A 17547-nucleotide genomic window follows, 5' to 3' on the forward strand; every position below is an offset into this window, starting at 1 on the left:
ACGGGCAGCAGCATCGTCATCAGGGCCACTGTAATCAGGGCCGGCCAGGACATGAAAGACACTATTGACTGGAAGGAAAGTGTCTGAGAGGAGAAGGAGAGAGAGGAATGTAATGAAAGGAAGAATAAGGAGCAGAAATTGGAGACAAGAATAGTTTGCTGACCAAACGCTATTATGATACAAGCCTTTCCCTCATGATCTGAACCTGGCTGTGCATGCACCATTGAAGTAATAAAGAGCATTAGCCTCTGCTATGTTCAGCAGAGGCTAATGTTACTGACAAGCTGTAACAAGGCTTCAAAAATGCATGTTTTTTTTTTCAAAATTTACTAATTTTATTTTTAACTTTTTCTTACTTAGGAGAGGAATGGATTGAGCAATGTTTACTATTTTTACTTAAAGTTGTCAAACAGAGATAATCTCATTCTGGAGCATACTGTATGGTTGGGTTCTTCTTTTCTATTTTAAAAGTTTTGAAACTGAGATTAAAGGAGTCTTGGTTTTACAAACAATCATTTCCATGTTGCAACATAGTGTGTTTAAAACATTAATGGAAATTAATTCTCTGTTTTTCTCAGACTTTACCACTTCTATTTTGCAAAGAAGTGTTAACTTCCAACACTCTCATCTTCAGCAACATCCACTGTCCCCATCACAGAGTATAAAAGACTCAAGAAGGTGTTAGTGCTTTAGCATGTGGAGGAGCAAATCTGGTTTTCAAGACCTTACCTGTCCTCAACTGCATTTTAAGACCCTGCCCAGCCTACTGCCTTCTGATCAGATAAGAGGATTATTGAAAATGAATGAATGGATGGTTGTAATAAGAAGTGGATAAGAAGTGGATGGATGGTTCATCTCTCTTTCTTTTTGTTAGTTTCATAGCAATCTGTTTTCACCATCTCCACTGACTTTATATTCTGCTGGTGTGAAGCCAAATAGTTTTCACTTTTGTCCCTCTCACTGTTATTTCTTTAGTTTATCAGTTTGGATGGTATTCTCCAGCACCGTTTTGTTATTTTAAAAAGTGACCGAATTCTTTTATTTCCATCCATTTTCTGTACACTCTTGTCCCTAGTAGGGTCAGGTTGGTGCCTATCCCCCGCAAAGCGCAAACCTTTCGGGTGAGAGGCAGGACAACACAGAGACAGACAAGACAAATCACCATACACATGTAAAGAGACTTTAACGAGACCAATTAACCTGACAGTCTTTCTGCATGGAATTTGCATGTTTTCCCTTTTCAAAGGGTTTAAGAAAAGTGAAAAAAAAAAATGGTGGGATGCCAAGATGGCTGTCAGTTAGAAAGTTCACAGAAGTGTTGTCACACAAGAACTACATATTGCAGAGAACTGTGGTCCGCAAACACCGACTGATCTGCAACATCGTAAAGAAGAATCACAATTTTCCAACATAAAATATGGCTATGTCTGTGTGCTGGTGTTCACATTTTCAACTGAATCTTTTAATACCTTTAAGCTGTCAATACACAGAGTCCTGGTTTTGCTCAGTCTTAAAAAAACAATTCTCAAGGAGTAGAGAAGTCAATAAAGTAAATCCAGCAGTCCTTTCTATTGTCACACTTATTTTTAGATTTATTTCTTCATCCAGGCCTTGTCTTTAAATCCTGGGTGAGTTTGGACCCAGGATTTAAACACTTGCCTCATCCTTTTTATTGCTGAGTAATTCTGATTAGTTCTCTAATATCCAAAAGAAGAGTGCATGAAAATATTTGAAATCTTTGCTAATATTTTGCTTTCTTTCTCTCTCAGGGCTGGTGGCAGGCATGGCTGAGGATCAAGGGATGAGGATATAAAATCTCCACCAGAGAAAGGAGGATAAAAGAGAACAGGGAGATTACTACTTTGAGACTTTTTTTCTACTTTTACATCATTATACCCTGCAGTCGTATAAGGCACCGACTGACCCTTTTACGGAGTACACTCTCAAAAACATACACCCACTTCCCTCCCCTCACCACCATGTCCTCACACTTTAATCCACCCCTTCTCATCTTCCCCTTGCTCTTCCTTCTCCTCTCCCTCCCTAAGACCTCCACATCTACCACTCCCCCCACCTCTCCTCTACTCTCCTTTTCTCCGCCGGAAGGTGGTCTCACACATTTGGTGGTCCACAACAAAACCGGAGAGGTCTACCTGGGGGCCGTCAACTGGATCTACAAGCTGTCTGGCAACCTCACCAAGCTGCGGAGCCATGTCACCGGGCCCGTCACCGACAACCCTCGCTGTTACCCTCCTCCTGGTGTCCAATCCTGCCCACATGAGCTAGTGCAGACTTCTAATGTCAATAAACTCCTGCTACTCGATGCTGCCCACAACCGCTTAATTGCGTGTGGGAGTACTTCCCAGGGAATATGCCAGTTCCTGCGTCTGGATGATTTATTTAAGCTTGGTGAGCCACACCACCGTAAAGAGCATTATCTATCCAGCGTTGCAGAGGCGGGCACCATGTCTGGTGTGGTAATCCCCCCTGACATCTTTGGCGGGGGCGGCAAGCTCTTCGTCGGCACCCCCATCGACGGGAAATCGGAGTACTTTCCTACGCTGTCGAGTCGCAAGCTGATGTCGAACGAGGAGAATGCCGACATGTTCAGCTTTGTGTACCAGGACGAATTTGTATCTTCACAGCTTAAGATTCCTTCCGATACCCTGTCCAAGTTCCCGGCATTTGACATCTACTACATCTACGGCTTCAACAGTGAGCAGTTTGTCTATTACCTCACCTTACAACTTGACACCCAGCTCACCTCGCCAGATGCGAGCAGCGAACAGTTTTTCACCTCCAAGATTGTCCGCCTGTGTGTCGACGACCCCAAGTTCTACTCGTATGTCGAATTCCCCATCGGCTGCACTAAGGACGGAGTGGAGTACCGCTTGGTTCAGGATGCCTACCTGGCCCGACCAGGAACCCGCTTGGCACGTTCTCTTGGTATTCGAGAGCACGAGGAGGTTCTGTTCACTGTATTCGCCCAAGGTCAGAAGAACAGAGCCAAACCGCCCAAGGAGTCGGCTTTGTGTTTGTTCACAATGAGGCAGATAAAGGAAAAGATTAAAGAGAGGATTCAGTCATGCTACAAAGGAGAGGGAAAACTCTCCCTGCCCTGGCTGCTCAACAAGGAGCTGGCCTGCATCAACTCGGTGAGTGTTCAAGACAGGATTTCCCAGAAGTGTTTCTGTGATCTGAATATAGATTGCATGCTCATCCATACCCATACAGATTGTGGTAGCAATTTATCCATTCTCCAGTCAGCAGCTCAAAGCAGGCTGAACTGCTATTATTTATTTTTTATAAATAAATACCAGGAGAATAATAATTAAAAAAAGACCTTTAAGAACTCTTTGTGATAGTAGGATGGCATTGAACAATTTTTTACAGATTGTATTTAAATGCTAAAGGTAACACCAGTTAGCCAGAGGAGTATGTTTCCTCTAATCAGCTCAAGGCATATGACGTATTTACATTAAATTGAAACATTTCCAGCCTGACTGCTGTACAGACAGGAACAAATTGAAAGATGCTTCCAGATTCAGAACTAAGTTAACTAAATCAGAATAAATTGACTCCTGCTTGTGATGTACTGCATGATTATAAGAAACATTTATTAGCACTGACATTAACAAGACCCAGATGGATGAAAGTATAATTTCCTTCCTGATTCTGGTTTTCAGTGTAGTCCAGATATCTCTTTGCTCTCTGGTCTGTGGAACGTTGTGTCCCTATATAATTTGATCTGAAGTTGATGACGGCTTGTCAATGCTTTTATTCAGCTTTCCTAGGAGTGTCTGTGAGTGAAGTTAGTATTTGTGTGTTTCACTTGCTCCCGTCACTGGCGCGTAACACACACTCTCAGCCCCAGTATGGTCATGAATAATTCACCTGGTCTCACCCTCCGTTATTCAGTCGGTGCTCCATAACAACCTGCCATAAATCTCTGGACTACTCCACACCTCTCTGCCTCCATATCCGCTTGCTTTCTCTGCTATTCTATTTTCTATTTCTCTCCTATCTTTTACTCCAGTCCCATCATTTCCATGGAGAATTCTTTCATTTTGCTAACCTCAAGCTTCCTGGGCTTCTTATTACCTCAGTTGCTTTCTTGCTCTGTTTTGAAATATTGTGTTTAAGGTTTTAGTTTTTAACCTATTTCTTGTTTGGTCTTCTTTTGCTGCTTCTGTCTCAATCTCCCTCAATACTTTGATTCTCTCCAGCTTCCTTTCCACCTTCTCTTCAGCTTTTTTTAAATGATTGTTTTTGCAAATTGTGTAAAATCTGTGCAAACTATGTTGACCTACATTTTGTTTTGAACTTTTACTCAATAATCCATGCCTGATTCTTTCCCTGGAAGTAAACATGATGTGACACAGACTCCCATTTCTCTTAGCTACTATTCAAAAAGTACAGCAGATGTTTTTAGAGTTTCATAATTCAGGATATGACCCTTCCATCCGATATCTACCATCATTCGTTGTAACTAATCAATCGAATAAACCTGGAACTGAGACAAACAAGTCTGGAGTTTGTCTTTCCAATAGATACAACGAGGAGGATATTTAGGAAGGTAAGAATAATCTCCCGTGCTTTCAGTTTAAATAGTAATATTCTGGGAATCACTAAGTCTCCGCAACATTTTTATTTAAAGCTTCTTTACCAGAGCTGTCAATGATTGTAGAATGTCATTATAGTTAGTTTGGCTGCTCAACAAGGAGCTGGCCTGCATCAACTCGGTGAGTGTTCAAGACAGGATTTCCCAGAAGTGTTTTTGTGATCTGAATATAGATTGCATGCTCATCCATACCCATACAGATTGTGGTAGCAAGTGGCTTCTATGTTTTGGGAACTATTCCCATTAGAGATAGCCTGGTAAAACCAGATACCTGGCTTTGCGTTTTGCTTCATCCATAGGGTCTGAACCCTTGACTATTGAGAAGTCACTGCTTGCTGGAGGTTTGGACCATGTTTGAAGTTTGAAGCAATTGAATCTGATTTTGCTCATGTTTGACTGTGACATTTGTGATGGCCCAGCTATGCTGGAACTTGTGTACATGGTCATCAACCCTGTGGGATGTATGACCATATTTTCTCTGCAAAAAAAATTTTTCTTAAATATTCTTCTTGCTCAAACTTTAATCGTTCAACATTTGGAAGCATGGCCAACACAGACTGAACAGCTTTGTTCACTTCCCCTGCTGCCATTGCCAAACTAAAATCCCAGGCAGACTATAATTTGAAAACAACGCAAAAAATTGACATTTTTCACAACTCCACTTTGGTTTATTGGCTAGGTTAATATTCTACCATAAAAGTCAAACTCAATGGGAAAAATCCCAGATGGAGAACTGACAGGAGATGAGAATCAAATGGAATTGTGTTGGAAGGTAATGGTCAGGTAAATGAGTGCGAACACAAAATAAGCAATAGCTTTGACATTTAGGTGATTAATATATGCTTTGTGAACTCGTAAAACTAAAACCACCATCTTCAAAATCAGTGGTGCTTTCTCAATACAATTTTGTGTTCTTTAATATCTCTCACATAAATACAATTACCTACTAATTTATTATTTCAAACAATTAATCGAGTGTCTCTGACACTTACCCTCTGACATTATCCAAACCCAATGTGGCCTTGTACGATGACTTGTACTGCATATGCATGTCATTATGCTAATGGGCGTACAGATATATACGGTATGACTGTCCTTTCTGGCCATCTGTCGTTCTGCCTGCGATCGATCAAGGTCGAGTCAACGGCACTTGCTCCAGGATGTCACCGTGATGAATTTATGATCTGGTGGTACAGGCATGTTCAATGTATCCTGACGAGAGCGGTGACAGCTCATTGCTCTTTCACCAGCATCATGTGGTCACTGATCTACTGGCTCAGTTCAAGAGATGTACTGGAATCAGAGGGAACAGTCGGACATTTCTCTTTACTCCAATGTTGTTAAACTTTTAACGTCACCTGAGAGGATCTTCGGTGCAATGAGATCATTGCTTAACAAGCCAGATGACAAATGATCATGTTATAAATCATGCATCTTGTTGTAACAAGAGATATTATGCCACCATAAAAACAGCATAAATGTGGTTTAAACATAAAACGTTCCAACCTGCTGTTGGCTGGTTTTTGAAAAACAGCCAGTCCAGGAGTTGGATGTTCAAATGTGTATACAGCTTAAAAGATTAATTGAGATTAAACTAATTTTTAAATAATATTCAACTAAAATATTAATTGATAGATCATTAACTGGAATGTACAATTTAAAAAAAGGCCATTTGGTGAAAAAAAAAAGCATTCGGTGCAGTAATTAAGTCAAAACTGTACCAAAGCATATTTGTGTTTAAGATTTTTAAAAAAAAACCCAAAAAAACAAAAAAAAAAAAACATAATTCCGTAAATATGTTTTAGCTAAAAATTCTCAAGTGGTGTAGTTTTATCTTCACCACTAAACTATAGTTCTGCATTTTATGTCCATCTGTTATTCTATCTATCTATCTATCTATCTATCTATCTATCTATCTATCTATCTATCTATCTATCTATCTATCTATCTATCTATCTATCTATCTATCTATCTCTATCTATCTATCTATCTATCTATCTATCTATCTATCTATCTATCTATCTATCTATCTATCTATCTATCTATCTATCTATCTATCTATCTATCTATCTATCTATCTATCTATCTATCTATCTATCTATCTATCTATCTATCTATCTATCTATCTATCTATCTATCTATCTATCTATCTATATATATATATATAATATAGATATAATGTATAAAGAAGGTTTGAGTGTTTAAATGAAAAATCTGTAGATTGTGCCATTTTTGTATGATTAATCATTAGAATAATTGATTACTCAAGAACAAAATGATGTTTAGTTGAAGTCCTAAATGTGTTCCTTTGCTCTTACAAATCTCTTCAGATTGCTCACTTATATAAAATTTATGTCTGCTTTCAAGCACTGATTCATTTTTAGTTCAGGCTGAGCTTGGAATAAAAATCCAGAAATGTGTGTGTGTGGGTGTGTGTGTGTGTGTGTGTGTGTGCGTGTGCGTGTGTGGGTGTGTGTGTGTGCGTGTGCGTGTGTGGGTGTGTGTGTGTGTCTGCCCTCTGTAGCTGTGGTTATATTTCTTACATCTCAAGATTGACCCATACTTATATATCAGACATTTTAAAAGACATTGCAAAATATCAGAAAATAAATCTCTCAACAGTAAGTCAGGATAAAAGTTTTTCATGCCATGTACCAACTGCATACATTATGTTGTGATGCGGTAAACTTGTATGTTAGTTTTTTTTATATTAACTTATCACTTGAGATTTTTCCTCTTTTTAAGAGCCATACATATGTCACTTTTCTCATTTTAAGGTAAAAACTTTATTGAAGTTGTTCCCCCATTTTTTTTGGCGGGTTTTTTTGTCACCATGTTTTCCAGCTGTGATGGGTGTGTTCAGAGCTCCACATCTAACCCTGCACAAATTTATAGCCGCTCATTATCAGGAAGGGGCCAGAGCTGGTCTTGTGGGAATTAAACTGAGTGGTGGGTGACCTTCTCTGCCTTGGGCCGGCGTCCAACCCTACAGCGCAGCGTGCAGACCAACCCTGCGAAGCTACGGCCTTAGCATGGCTAATGAGACTGATTCAGATGGAGAGAGAGATAAAGGAAGCTATCTTTCAGTGTGTGTGTGCACATGTGTGGATGTGTGTGTTTAGGTTCTACATTTGTGATTTTTCTCTCTGAGTGCTCATTTTTTTGTCCACTTATTATTGCTTGAAGAAACTTGCTGACAACAATAGGACAAAAGACACAAATGATAATAATGAGAGTGCGCTCACTTTGAGGATGCACAGTTGGCAAAAACACAAGTTACATGTCACACCGGAGCAAACAGATGCTTATAGAATAGAATAGAATAGAATAGAATAGAATTCAACTTTATTGTTATTCCCCCATTTCTCCACCTGCACACCCTAACACAGCCCACATCAAAATGAGTGAAGCTCTCGCAATCACTTCTTATGAATTTGTCAGAGGTTGGTAGTGTTTATTAATATTTATCCCCGCTGATCACCACTGGCCACGATTACAGTTTATTTCTGTACATTTTCTATCCTGTCCTCCAGAGATCTGGAGACATTGTGAATTTTTCTCTCTCTCTTTCTGTCTCTTTCTCCCCAACACAGTAGCTCTGGTCATATCGGTTCCATGGATCACCCAGATTGCATCATGGTTTTGTCATGCTGTGTTTGAGAATATTCATGCTCTGATGGCTGTTCTTGCATCATGCCTGGCAATATTAACCTTAATAATGGAAACCAGCCGTCAGTCATGCATTCATGACTGGAGGATTGGTCATACACATTTTACTTTGTTTTTTTGGACCTTGTAAAAAGCCTTATGATTGGAGTACAGTGTTGTCAGGATATTTGGAGGAGATATTAGGCAGTTCTGCAAGACACGTCTAGACAAATTACGGCAAATACAGTTCAGAGTTACTAGAATTTTATAAGGTCAAACAACATTTGAACTCAGTGAGAATCACTGGTACAAAAAAGTAACACAAATGTGTGTAAAATATCTATTCAAAAGCAATGGTTCTTTGAGAAAATTTTTATAGACGTGTCCACACTGCAAAAACATAAACTCTTCTAGAGTGAATATTTTAGTACATTTGAAATAAAACAAAACTAACTTACAAGTAACTTTTCAGCAATAAGTTGTAGCTCGTTTAAAGTCAATAATTCATTAAAATTCATTTTAAAAAAGTACCAGTTCCACTGACAGAATATTTTATGTAAAAACATCTTCTCATAAGTGAAATATTCTGCAAGTGTAACTGGTACTTTTTCATCGATATTAAGCATTTATTGTCTTAAAACATCACCTATTTATTGCTGAAAAGTTACGTGTAACATAATTTTGTCTTATTTCAAGTGGACTCAGATATACAAGATATTCACCCAAGAAACTAGATGAAACATACTTGGTAAGATTCTGGGGTGTTACTGTACAGAACAAACAAGAAAAAAGTTAAGGGTGGCACAACTTAAAAAAAAAAAAAAACAATTGGACAATTGTTTGGAAGAAAATAAAAAAAATAAAAGAAATGAATATGATTCTCTGCGAGGAGCCATGGTCCCTCTTTAAAACCAGACCCAACCTAAAATGGTGCATTCTAAGATTTGTTTATTATATAAGATTTTCTGACTCAGAGACTTTGGGGTAGGATTTTATTATTATTATTATTATTATTATTATTATTATTATATTATTATTATTATTATTATTATTATTATTATTATTATCATTATAGCGCGCTGATAAATAATGTACCTTCTACACAAAATTGATGCCAAATACTTTCTACAAGACGCCCAAAAAGGGAAACAGTTTTTGACGAAGTGGACTTTTTTTCCTCCACGTCCCTCCTGCCTTGTGTGACATTTTGATGCATGACACAGCAAAATGTCTCACAAATCAAAGGCATTTCAGTGATTTAAGCTGCAGAGCTCACCCATATGTTTTTTTCTTGTCATTTTTGTTTCCCTCTGAGTGCTTTTTTAGCTTCAGGCGGCGACATTTAACATCTAGCAAGCCTCCTAATTAACAATGCGCTCACAATTGGAAGATTTCTTAAATCCAGCAGATTGAGTGGTGCTTATAAACTCAGATTTTTTTATAAACAGTGGTGTTCATTGTTAGCCAGAGCACATGACAGAATAGATTAATGGCTGCTAAAAGGCCCATGAGAGGGTGGGCTTGTTGTGGATTTGGAGTGTTTTGCAGCTTGTGGCTGCTTTAGCCTTTAAGCTGTATGACTTGGATCCTAAGTGACCTTTTTCTCCCAGAAAACCACCAGCAGCCTGAAAGAAATCTGAGTTGGCAAAAACAAAACAACAGCAAAAGAAAAAAAAAAATCTCCACATAGTTTGAGAACTTTAGCTGCACATTTAGAACAAAACCTACTTGTTTCTCAAAGATATCTTGAATTACACCTAGAATAGCAGTTTTGCTAAAATCTAATCTTTCCTTGTCAAGTATAATTAATGATTTCCCAAGACCTCTTCTATGGAGGAACAATGTTACGAAAGGGTAATTTATATTTCTTTTCAGCTGTTTAAGTAGGTCAAAAAGACAACTACATGCTTTACAAAAGACCGCTGGACTTTCTGGACACAAATCTTTGCTGCACACTCACAAACCGCTGACCTGCAGAGTCTAATGAAGAGTATAATTATTTATTGATGCGCATTTATGCTGCATTATGCTCTGAGGTTAGTTTCATGAGATCTGTGTGTATTTGTGCAAACCGACGCATTCATTAATGTATATTTGCTGATTTAATTATTCATATTTGTGTATTTCTGCAAAGATGCATGTTTTTTAACTGAGGGTCTTTTCTTTCCTTGCTTTGTTAGGATTTTTCTTCTCAGCAGAAAATCCCAAACCAGATTTTAATATCTTGTTTTTCAGATATGAATGCACAAGTATCCATGGATGCGTAAGCAAACAAAAATGGTGAAGATTTGTTTTAAATAAAGCAAAATATCCATTAAAGTGTCTTGTTGGTGTCTCAAAAGTGTTTTCAAGAAAGTAAGGTGCAGATGAAACACTCAAATGTCTTGTTTGAAGTGAGTTTCTGTAGTTGCAGCACAGAGATTAATACAAATATTCAGACTTTTTCACATATTCTGCTATGTCTTATTATGATTTTATATGATGGTACATCTTTCCACATCTAGAGATCCAAAGTTTTCCCTGCACTTCTTCACCAAATAGCTCAAGTCTGTTCAGACTGGATGGGCAATTTCTGTGGAAATCAAGTTTCTACCAAATATTTGATCTTTGACTGGTCCGTTTTAAATATATTATACTCATGATTACATGATTTAGTTCTGATTTGTTCTTTTTGTGGTCTTTTATTTGTTTTTAGTTGAGATATTGCTTTTTTGTTCCTTGTGAAATATCTTTGCAAGTAGGAGCTTTAGGAGCTTTTGGCTCCTGCTTTTTAACTTAAGTTTTTTTCAGGCACCGAGCCATTTCATTGCTTAATCAAGTAACCTTCAATTCAGTTAATATAAAAGTGCAACAGCTTTCAAATTTGACTTTAAATAAATTTTACTTCTTGATTTAGCATATTAAAATTGGACGTCTGTCTCTTTAAAAACTCCTGCTCTTTCTGAAACTCCGCCTTCAGGAAGTCATGATGACATGGTTTACCAACCCTAAACTTCCCAGTCATTTAGCACAGCTGGATGGTTGCCATTGAGATTAAAGGATTTCTCAGCATGAACAATGATTCAATGCTATACTCAGGTCTGTTTCTGATGAGGGTTAGCATTATAGCTGGAACACTCTCCATCTTGGCTTTTCCACCTCAAGGCCATACAGATTTGAAGAAGAGCAGCTAAAGCAAACTGGGAGGTTTAGCTGTGCCTGCTTACTGAGACATTACTTTGAAATGTTGCTTCTGCTGCCTGGAAATTGATCAGTTATTTAGATGACAGTCATGAAACTGTCATATTGAAACAGTTTTGAGTCAGAGAGTTTTTCAGATTTCTTGCCAGACTGACTGTTACTGGAGATACTTCCTGCCCACAACATCACCAAACAATGAGTCTGTGAAGATTCTTGGACTATGAGTTACAACAAGACTTACTTTCTCTTTGGGACAAATGAGCTGAACTGAACTCAAACCAGCTTCTCCTTTCTTGCTGAAAAAAGCCCCACAACATAACTCCATTACCATCCATGGTTGCTCGTGGGGATGGTCGTCGTTATAAACCTACATACTTTGGTTTGTTGTTTTTTTTTTGACCTAACAACTCCTGCATTACAATAAGAAACTGTAATGCTGTTTACATTAGTGGATCTGATCCAGTGAAAGTCAACAGTTCACCCGTTCAACTCCAAGTCTGCCAAGAGCAAAGTGAGAATTTGGCTTGGCGATTCCTCATGATGGATGTTCTCTTTGGGAAACAAAGGAAAGGTCAGTAAAACTCTGGAACTTGGAACCATAATGGAGCTACTTTGATGAAACCCACCTTTTAAACTGACTGATTCACTTTTTACGTTTTATAATTGCTGTAGACATTTTTTTTTTTTTTGTCAAACGTAATTTTGAGGGACCGTGTGTTTGCATTCCAGCGTCTGTCTCTGGGCCCAGCAGTGCAGCTTTTTGCAGGCTCTTGTATGCAAGTGAGTTTCTGTAGAGATGTGTAATAATTGGATTTTAGCTGTCAGAGGAGGCTTTAGTTCAGATTAGACAGTGTACAGTATGCTGGACTTAGACTGATAGAGTGGCTCAGAGAACATCATCTGGCTCATGTTAAACAGGAAGCTCAGTCTGGCAAACTCCAGCTTGGTTTGGTAAATGTCGGCTTAAGTGATGCAGACATTTTTTTCTCAAATAACTGTTAATGCAATCACGGTGTATGCTTAGATGTTTGTGGTGGGAAAATAAAGTATTTTAAGCCACTTTAGATATCCCTGAACATAACTCCTTTTTTGTTTTGAATAATTCCTTTTTTGCACTTAACACAAAATTATTTTGCTGTGAAAATCATCTCGCTTTATATGGAACACATATCTGCCTATATTTGTTCTTTTTACCCATTTAGTAGATTATAAACACATTTTCAGACTAATATGTTTACCTGACTATATTTTTAAACTGCAGCTTTAAGTGAAATCAATACTTCATGTGGACCACATGATTAAAACGAATGTAGTCGTGGGCCAAGAGAAAAAAAGGAAATAAAATCCCAATATTAAATTACCCAGGTGATTTCTTTTTAACTGGGTAACACAGATGTTCTAAAGGTGGCGCTAAACATACAGTGCTTTATAAAAAAGTAAACCAGGAGAGTAGAAAAAGAAATAAACATTACAAGAACATCTGCTTTTAACAATATGCTGGGTGAAGTGGTTTATTGATCTTCCTCGGTACCCATAAATATATGAAAACAGTCACATTTCCCATGATAAATCACTTCAACAATTCTTTTGTTCTTCTGAGGAAACGGTTGACAAACCAGCTCACTGACGCCACCTGTGAAGTTGTAGTGAAAACTGCATACATCTAAGTGGAATGCTGGTCCAGACCCAAAACTGATTGTAGGTGTGTCTGCATTGAAATCAAGTACCTAAAATTAATTACAATTTCAGTGCCAAGCTACAATACTTCACAAACATTTGATTCAACCAAATCAGGAAAACAATATGGAAAATACTTAACACAGGAATTTGTCACCATCCAGTGAAGTCACGTTATTATATTTACCTTTTAAATCTCAAATCCAACAAATAAAAGCTGTGGCTTTGAAAATGTGCTTCGCTGTTTTCAAATGGCAGGAAAAAAGGAAACAAGACAAAAACTGACCCAAAAGACCGGAGCTTTCCCACATGGAATTAGCTCAGCTGATGCAGAGGCTGTCTGGGGTGAAACAAGCCGCCGTCCTGCTGTACCACATTAACCTATAAGACCAACTGATGCTGCAGTGTTGGAGCAGAGCCCTCTCTGTTCTCACAGATCTCAGTCACCATTTCTCTCTTTTTCTCTCTGTGGAATTGCTCCACTTTGTATGTTTTGTTTTACTGCACACCTTGGAAACGGGGAAATTATGACCCAGAAACGCATCCCCGCGGGGCTTGGTCTTGACAACTGCGTTTGCCGTGCTTTGGAAACTCACTGCAGTGCAGCACTTAAACCAGTAGGGTGCATGTTCATGATCCAGTGGCTTCATTTAAACTTGGCAATTAAAGCAATTATCCCAAAGAGTGTTGGAGGTGTTTTAAAGTATACTGACTGTAGCAAATTGCTGAGCTTCTCAGATCCCAGTTTTAAACAGAATTGCTTAAAAACCCACAAGAAGTAGTCTTTTTTTTTACCGGATTGAGGAGTACATTTGTTTTCAGCAGGGAGCCAATACTTTTTAGACCAATCTTTGGCTGCAGCTTTGTGCATCTAAAATGGGAAATACTTGTGCATTCATCTGGTGAAACTAGGTCAAGGTTTGTCAGGTTGGATGGAAAGACCTGTGTACATCAAGTTTCATCTGGAATTTGACTAGCCCTTCTGATAGAAGTATGTTTTGAGATCAAGTTGTTCCTGCTGAACGGTGAACCTTCAGCCCACTGTTTTAAGCCCTAAAAGGCTGTTTCTTTCAACTTTTTAGCTTCCAATAAACTTTTACCACTTTCCCTCTTCCTGTTGAAGTAAAACATCCCCTTGGCATACTCTCTCTTTTTTCATGTGGACTTGTTAAGGGTGAAAATAATTGTAATTTCTCTGCTCAGTTTTTCTCAGTTGCTTTTCTTAATTTTTTTGTATAGGAATGAGTGCCATTGTAAAACTGTTTCTCTGTTTTAAAGGGATAAATAATAATACATGCACGAATACACACAAAATAATCAAAAGTTTTCTTTTTTATATTCTTAGTGTTACCAGGATAGACTAATTGTGAGGAAGATTTTTTGCCCCCATTTGTATATTCTTTAGGAAACAGTTACAGGTGAATATTTTGGATCATGTCTTTATGGCCGTTGAGGAACAGAGCTGCTCTATGGCCCCATTCACATGGAAACAAACTGAATCAACATGGGAACATTTCATGAAATGTTTCTAATCTGGGACACCAGGTGGCTCAGAGGTAGAGCAAGTGCAACATCTACAGAGGCTGGAGTCCTCAACGCAGCCCATCTATTGTATGTCCTTTTCTACAAACTGTGTGTCAAACTAATAATGAACAAAATTTACTAGTGACAATAAAATCTTTAAAAAAAGAAATGCTTTCATACACATACACAAAATGCAATTTCTTTATTCCTGCAGACCTGTAAGTGGTGTTAAATATGTCTCCACACAAAACTGGTGGTAAACGCAAGAAAACAAGACTAGCAAACAAAAATGCACAACTGTAATCTTTTGTATTGAGTGAGTTGTATCAGTTGCAGCACAATTACAAACACAATCCTTCATTATTCTTGCGGTTATTGATGCATTTGGGATTATTAGTCAGGTTAATGTTAGTCTGATAAGATAGAGTTTTAACAAAAGAGCATTTCACTTATCTTAGAAAAAGAAACCTGAATGTTGTTAGGTTGGAACATCTCCCTTGTTGTTAGGTTGTTTGTGCTTTAGGATGCAGCAGGTTTGTTTCTGTTGTTCAGTCTTATTTTCTTGTTAAGTTAATTAGTATAGAGCTAAATTCATTCTACTGTTGATAGTGTAGCTGCTTTGGAGCCACTATCTCTTCTCAGAGTTTTCACACAATATTCACCCATTACAAATAAGCTTTCTCAAATTAGGTTTTATATTCACATTTGTTATGAGTCATAGTAGGGGTATGTTCACAAAGGTCTAACTACAGCACAAATGTTGATCTCTCATCCCAACAGTTCCTTTGACTCTGACCTTAGAGGTTGAAGCGTCTCCGTCTCCTTTGCCTTGAGCTTTTTCTTCAACCAGAGCACACATCTCTCTGCTGCCAGGCTCTGTTTTGAAATGTCTCAACCGAGCCAGAACAGCAGATGCCAAAGCAGTGGAATTTCTTTCTTTTGCTACTAAGTAAAATCAAATATTTTCCAAAAACAGCATTAGGACCAATGATGTCTGTTTTTCCAATAGAGAACCAGACATGGAGTAAGATGCCAAATGTGGCACATGTGGTTAAAAGCCCCCCCACATATTTAAGCTGTTTGAAATGTAAGCAAAATAGTACGGCTTAGATTATGCCACAGTGTTCCGAAGGGCCCCTCAAAAATATTTGTACCACTTAAACTTTTACACATTTGGAATTTGTTGTACTGGATTTAATTTTTGTGTATCAACCTGAAAGGGATTAAATGGAATCCACACTGTTTTTGATTTTATTTCTAAAAGACATGACAGTATTGTTTTCCTTCATTTACCTTGTGTTGGTTTAGGTTTCAACTCTTTTGCAAAGCATGACGATTCTTGAGAGTACCTGAGTTTATTTGATCAATGCTAACCTGCAGGAATTGCTTGAACACTTGTTTACACACTTTGCTTCACCCTCAACTTCACCCTCTTTATCAAAGCGTTGCTCTTTTGTGTTTCTTTTTTTTCTAATTGGCCCCAGTGCTCCGGCATAGCTGCTCATCCTAACCTTTTTCACTGGTCCTCTGCTTTGCTTATTGGCATAAAAAGCAAATTGTGACAAATTATTCCTTCGCCATCCAAAGCTTTTTCAATTAGATTAGCTTTCGTTGCTCGTTTTTGCGTGACTGTGACAGCAAGCGTGGGTGTGAGATGCTCATGATTCGGTAGCTTTAATACAAATACCCAACCCACTGTGCGTGTGTAACTTTCAGTGGCTCAAGTCCTTCCTGCCTCAAGCACAGAACTTCCAATACCACACATAGATGTTTGCTTGCGTTCGCGCGCGTGTGTGTGGGTGTGTGTGTGGGTGTGTGTGTGTGTGTGTGTGTGTGTGTATGTGTGTGTGTGTGTGAGTGTGTGTTTGGCTTCAAATGTATCAGACTTTTAGACAGATGTTGGAAATCCCTACTGGAGCCTCTCTTTATTACTACACCGACACCACCACGTCTTTCTTGTTTGGTCGCCATGTGTAAGTTTCAAACACACATCCATGCACTCATTAACGACCAATTAGACAGCAGATATTGGCTCATTAGGGGAATGAAAAGGCCAAACGTGGTTGTTCTCCCCCTTCAACGCCAAGTCCCAACAAATACTTGGATGCGGGCCAGGGTGGAGTATTTGAGTGTTATTGACTTGCCTTTCCCACATGTGACGGTCTGAGATCGTTTTGGCTGAACTTACATAATTAAATGCATTTTATTCCATACTGCGCAAGTGTTGTTGTTGGTTGCATCAGCCATCCGGGAGGCCTCGACACAGCTCTCACTTCGACATTATCGTTCACACATGGGAGGGACACGAGCTATGTTTAACATACACACGCGTAGACACACACAAACATGCTCGCCGGTTTCTCCGTGGGATTGGGCCGATGTGTTTGTAGCGGCGTTGGATGAGAGATGCTTGAGGCGTTTGTCTCTCCGGAGAGAGTGTTGATGACATCTCTCGCTCTCTTTCTCTCAATTCTATGTTTACCTCAGTTACTCTCTAAAACAGGAGCATTCTCTCTTCTTCTCTCTGTTTTGTTAATATCAGTGTTCTCTGCCAGTTAATCAAAAGTTAAAAGTTTACGTGTGTAACACATTTCAGGCAGTTCAAAGAGCTTTGCACAACTAAAAACATAGTAGTCACCAACTATGAAACAAGCAAAAGAAAAAAGGAATCAAAATCATCACACAGTCACTCCATGAGTGAAGACGGTACATACAGACGAGTGCATACATCGTCAACTGGACAAAGTGACCTGCGGCAAACAAATACACCAAGAAAAATCTAAGAGAAAGTGGTCGCCCAGGGATGCACATTGAAAATAACATCATAGAAGCATCGAGCGCTCACATCCCACTCACTTTCCTACATTCCCACCCAGGATCCTGCCCAAGTTCATGTC

General features: G+C 38.6%; 1 protein-coding gene across 1 annotated transcript in view; it reads left to right on the plus strand.

The window, feature by feature from the left end:
- LOC129371592 (plexin-A1-like) overlaps positions 1–17547 on the plus strand; it is a 260658-nt gene that overhangs the window by 30575 nt on the left and 212536 nt on the right. The window contains exon 2 of the mRNA XM_055048267.1: positions 1770–3155. Within this exon, the coding sequence (XP_054904242.1) occupies positions 1980–3155 (1176 nt within the window). The 5' untranslated portion in view covers positions 1770–1979. The remainder of the gene's footprint in view (positions 1–1769; positions 3156–17547) is intronic.

The sequence above is a fragment of the Poeciliopsis prolifica genome, unplaced genomic scaffold, assembly GCF_027474105.1.
Source record: "Poeciliopsis prolifica strain line A6 unplaced genomic scaffold, Auburn_PproV2 SCAFFOLD027, whole genome shotgun sequence".
NCBI lineage: Eukaryota > Metazoa > Chordata > Actinopteri > Cyprinodontiformes > Poeciliidae > Poeciliopsis > Poeciliopsis prolifica.